This window comes from Crocuta crocuta, unplaced genomic scaffold, assembly GCF_008692635.1.
Source record: "Crocuta crocuta isolate KB4526 unplaced genomic scaffold, BGI_CrCroc_1.0 scaffold575, whole genome shotgun sequence".
Lineage (NCBI taxonomy): Eukaryota > Metazoa > Chordata > Mammalia > Carnivora > Hyaenidae > Crocuta > Crocuta crocuta.
In genome coordinates, this window is record NW_027532001.1 from 61,749 (window position 1) to 67,159 (window position 5,411).

A 5,411-nucleotide genomic window follows, 5' to 3' on the forward strand; every position below is an offset into this window, starting at 1 on the left:
TTTATGTGCTGTTGGATTCGATTTGCAAGGATCTTGTTGAGGATTTTTGCATCCGTATTCATCAAGGATATTGACCTCTAGTTCTCTTTTTTAGCTGTATCTCTGGCTTGGGAATCAGAGTGCTGCTGGCTTCATAAAATGAATCTGGAAGTTTTTCTTCAAATTCTATGTTTTGGAATTGTTTGAGAAGAATGGGTATTAATTCTGTTTTAAATGTCTGGTAGAATTTCCCAGGGAAGTCATCTGGTCAAGGGCTCTTATTTGTTGGGAGATTTTTGAAAACTGATTTGATTTCCTTACTTGGTATGGGTCTGGTCAGGTTTTCTATCTCTTCTGGTGTGAATTTTTGTGTTGAGTGTGTTTTTACAAATTTGTCCGTTTCTTCTAACTGTCCAGTTTGTTGACACATGGTTTTTCATCTTGTTCCTTGATAATTGCTCATATTTCTGAGAGGTCGGTTGTAAGCAGTCCGTTTTCATTCATGATTTTGTCTATTTAGGTGCTATTTTCTTTTTGAGAAGCCTGCCTAGACTGTTGTCAATTTTGTTTATTTTTTCAAAAAACCAATTCTTGGTTTCATGGATCTGTTAAACTGTTTCTTAGGTTTCTATATTGTTTATTTCTGCCATGATTTTTATCATCTTTTCTTCTACTGGGTTTGGTTGCTCTTGTTTCTCTCCTTCTAGTTGTTTTAGGTGCGCTGTTAGATTTTGTACTTGAGCTTTTTCTAATTTCTTGAAATAGGCCTGGAGTGCAATGTACTTTCATCTTAGGATTGCTTTTGCTGCATCCCATAGAGTTTGGATTGTTGCATTCTCATTTTCATTTGTTTCCAGGTATTTTTAAATTTCTTCTCTAATTGCCTGATTGGCCCATTCATTCTTTAGAAGGGTGTTCTTTAGCCTCCATGTTTTTGGAAGTTTTCCAGGTTTCTTCCATTGCTTGATTTCAAGTTTCATAGCATTGTGATCTGAAAGTGTTCATGATATGATCTGTATTATTTTATGTTTATGGAGGGTTGCTTTATGTCCCAGTATATGATCTACCTTGGAGAATGTGCCATGCGCACTTGAGAAAAATGTGGATTCCATAGCCTCAAGATGTAGAGTTCTAAATATATCTGTCAAAAATTCTGGTTTATGTGTCATTTAAGTCCATTGTGTCTTTATTGATTTTCTGTCTAGTTGATCTGTCCATTGCTGTTAGTGAAGTATTAAAGTCCCCTGCAATTAGCACTTTCTTATCGATAAGACTGTTTCTGTTTGTGATTTATTCTTTTAAATATTTAGGTGTGCCCATATTTGGTGCGTAGACATTTATAATAGTTAGCTCTTCCTGATGGATAGACCCTTTAATTTTTATATAATGGTCTTCTTCATCCCTTGTTACTGTCTTTACTTTAAAGTCCAGTTTGTCTAATATAAGTATAGCTATTCCAGCTTTTTTTTTTCTTTGACATCCTGTCGCATGATAGATACTTCTCCATCCCTTTACTTTCAATCTGAGGCTGTCCTCCTGTCTAAAGTGGGTTTCCTGTAGACAGCAAATAGATGGATTTTTTTTTTTTAAATCCATTCTGCTACCCTATGTGTTTTGATTGGGGCATTTAGTCCATTTATATTCAGAGTTATTAGTGAAATATATGGTTTTAGAGTTATTCTGTCATTTCTGGGATTCATCCANAGAGTTCTAATATATCTGTCAAAAATTCTGGTTTATGTGTCATTTAAGTCCATTGTGTCTTTATTGATTTTCTGTCTAGTTGATCTGTCCATTGCTGTTAGTGAAGTATTAAAGTCCCCTGCAATTAGCACTTTCTTATCGATAAGACTGTTTCTGTTTGTGATTTATTCTTTTAAATATTTAGGTGTGCCCATATTTGGTGCGTAGACATTTATAATAGTTAGCTCTTCCTGATGGATAGACCCTTTAATTTTTATATAATGGTCTTCTTCATCCCTTGTTACTGTCTTTACTTTAAAGTCCAGTTTGTCTAATATAAGTATAGCTATTCCAGCTTTTTTTTTTCTTTGACATCCTGTCGCATGATAGATACTTCTCCATCCCTTTACTTTCAATCTGAGGCTGTCCTCCTGTCTAAAGTGGGTTTCCTGTAGACAGCAAATAGATGGATTTTTTTTTTTTAAATCCATTCTGCTACCCTATGTGTTTTGATTGGGGCATTTAGTCCATTTATATTCAGAGTTATTAGTGAAATATATGGTTTTAGAGTTATTCTGTCATTTCTGGGATTCATCCATGTGATGTGTCTCTAGTATCTTGTGTTCCTTTCAACATTGCCCTCAGAGAGCCCCCCTCAAGATTTCTTGGAGGGCTGGTTTAGTGGTACGAATTCTTTCAATTTCTGTTTATTTGGAAAGACTTTTATCTCTCCTTCTATTTTGAATGACAGGCTTGCTGGATAGAGGATTCTTGGCTGCATATTTTTTCTGTTCATCACATTGAAGATCTCCTGCCATTCCTTTCTGGCCTGNCAAGTTTCACTATGATATGTCGTGCAGAAGTTCGATTCATATTACGTCTGAGTGGAGTTCTCTGTGCCTCTTGATTTCAACGTTTACTTCCTTCCCCAGGTTGGGGAAGTTCTCTGCTATAATATGTTCCAGGACTCCTTCAGCACCTTTCCCTCTCTCTTCCTCTTCTGGGATTCCTATGATACGGATATTATTCCGTTTGATTGTATCGCTGAGCTCTCGAACTCTTCTTTCATGTTCCTGGATCAGTTTATCTCTTTTTTTCTCAGTTTCTTCTTTTTCTATAATTGTGTCTTCTAAATCCCTTAAAATCCTTTCTACCTCTTCAGCCCGTGCATTCGAAGTCTCTAGTTTATTATATATCTCATTTATCGCAGTTTTTAATTCATAATACTATTTTTAAGCCCCATAGTGTTTGTAGCCATAGTTTCTCTGATGTCCTCCATGCTTTTTTCAAGTTCAGCAATTAAGTTTATGATTATTGTTCTAAAATCGTGTTCAATTATTCTGCTTATATCTGTTTTGAGCAATTATTTAGCTGTCATTTCTTCCTGGAATTTCTTTGGAGGAGAGCTCTTTCGTTTTGTCATTTTAGTTAGCTTTCTATCTCTTGTTAGTTTTAAAGACTTGTTATGATCTATGCTCCTGTAAGCGCTGCTGTACCGAAGAAGACTCTTTGACTATCCAGGGCCTATCCTTTCAGAGAGTGTTCTTTTAATGGTATTTCCTTGTCTCTCTTGTTGAGGCCTTGGTTATTTTATTTTCCTACTCATACTGGTATTTGGACTCTCCACCATGTTTACTTTGGCTTGTTTCTTGAGGTAACCCTGGAGACGAAAGCAGACAGACAAACACACAGGGAACTAAGGCACACAAAGACACAGACAAATCAAACAAACAAGCAAACCAAAAGGGAAAACGAAAAAGTAAAGAGAAAAGAGGAAGGAGGGAAGGTGAAAAATAGAAAAGAAAAATACATTAAAAAGTCAAATAGAAGAAACGATAAAAGAAGAAACCCAATAGACAAAGAACAGCTTAAAGCATATAAACAGATTTCCCAGCTATAAATAAATAGCTGGGTGTATGCAGTGCTGGTTGAAGAACATAGAGAAAGAGAGAAATGACAGGGTATAGATGAGGTAAAATTGGAAATGAAATGAGCAGGCAGAAGGAATAAGAAGCTTTCTTCAAAGAGCAAAAGAGTGGAATATGGTTGAAGAGGTGAGAGAAAGACGGTGGTGTTATCCAGAAAAACTATCTAGTCTGATTACTCTTGAGAGAAAGAGATGAAAAGGTAGGTAGGTATAGAATTTACATCTAGAGAATGGATTAAATGTGACTGTTTAAGCAGCCTTTGACCAGAATTAATCAGGGAAGTGCTCCAGTTAAAAAACAAAAAACAAAAAACAAAAAACAGGATGGCAGCTCTCTCGTAGTGATGGGTGTGGTTTGTTCCAATGCATCGGGTGGGAGTTCTGACCTGGCGGTTGTGGGGAGAAGAGTGGTGGCGCTCGAGTCCCTTCTTGAACCAAGTGCTGGAACTCACTTTTTTGGATGTGTAAACTCCCTGTGCCGGGAATGCAGCCAAAGTGGGCCGTGCTTTATATCCCTGACCAGGCCCTGTTTCCAGGTCCCAGTCCGGGTTCCCCACCTAAATTGCAGGAAACACAAACTCGCAGGCGAGCCCCTCAGGGCAGTCCCAAGCCTCTTGCCTTCCCTCTGGGGATTGAGCCAAAAGCTGTTGCTCCCATCTCCTCCAATCAGGTTGGCGAGCAAAGAGCAGTTTCATCTGGGGGTCACCTGGGAAGAGTCCGTCCTGCCTAGAGTCAGCTGGAGAGCTGGAAACCGGGTCCCTCTGTGTGTCATCATCCAAAACACAAACTCACAGGCAAATCTCCCATTTTTAAACCCTTAGCCTCCCCTCTAGGGATCCAGCCAAGCCAGAAGCACAAAGGCGTGGTTGCTGCGTGGCCCCTCCAGGTTGAGCTGGCGTGCAGGGTGTTGTTTTCCTGGGGATAGCCTGGGACAAGTGCGTCCCGCCTAGGGTCAGCTGGAGAGAGAGAAACAGGTTCCCTCTGTTTCCCGAGCAGAGACTTTTCTGTTCCCCCGCGACAGGGACCGTATCTTGAGCAGTTTCGGACACTCTTTCCCCTCTAACTCCCTGCAGAGGTGGACTGCCCCTGTCCCTCTGTGTCTCTGGTCCGATTTTATCTTCTCCAGTTGGCACTCACATTGGAAGGTTTTCTCAGCGGACTCTGTCTCCTTTTCCTCCCAAACTCCTGGATTCTGTAAGGGTTCCTATGGCTTCAGGTCTTTTGCGTGCGACATATAGGGGCGAGTGCAATGTACGGAGTTCCCTACTTCTCCGCCATCTTGCCCCTTCCCCTCGGTTTATATATTTTCAAGAATTTGTTTATTTTTATGAATTGCCCAATTTATTGGCATATAAGTTTTCCTAATGTTCTCTTATAATTGTATTTCTGTGTTTCTGATTGTCATCTCTCCTCTTTCATTCATAATTTTATTATTTGGTTCCTTTCCCTTTTCTTTTTGATAAGTCTGGCTGGGGGTTATAAATTTTATTAATTCTTTCAAATAACCAAATCCTGTTTCATTGATCTATTCTAATGTTTTTTCTAAATCATTTATTTTTCCCCTTATGTTTATCATTTTCTTCCTTCTGATGCCTTTAGGTTTCATTTATTATTCTTTCTCTAGCTCCTTTAGGTGTAAGAATAGTTTGCTCATTTAAGATTTTTCTGCTTCTTGGGGTGGGCCTGAGTTGCTATATACTTCCCTCTATGATCCCTTTTGATGCATTCCAAAGGTTTTGGAATGTCGTGTTTTCATTTTCATTTCTTTCCAGGTATTTTTGTTATTTCTTCTTAATTTTCTGATCATCCATTAATTCCTTTG

The 5,411-nt window shown here is 38.7% G+C and overlaps 1 protein-coding gene across 1 annotated transcript in view; it reads left to right on the forward strand.

Moving 5' to 3' along the window:
• The first annotated feature begins 4,073 nt into the window (after window positions 1-4,073).
• Window positions 4,074-5,411, forward strand: part of CYLC1 (cylicin 1) — an 87,819-nt gene continuing 86,481 nt past the window's right edge. Inside the window, exons 1-2 of the mRNA XM_077775300.1 lie at window positions 4,074-4,174; window positions 4,260-4,383. Of these exons, the coding sequence (XP_077631426.1) occupies window positions 4,074-4,174; window positions 4,260-4,383 (225 nt within the window). The remainder of the gene's footprint in view (window positions 4,175-4,259; window positions 4,384-5,411) is intronic.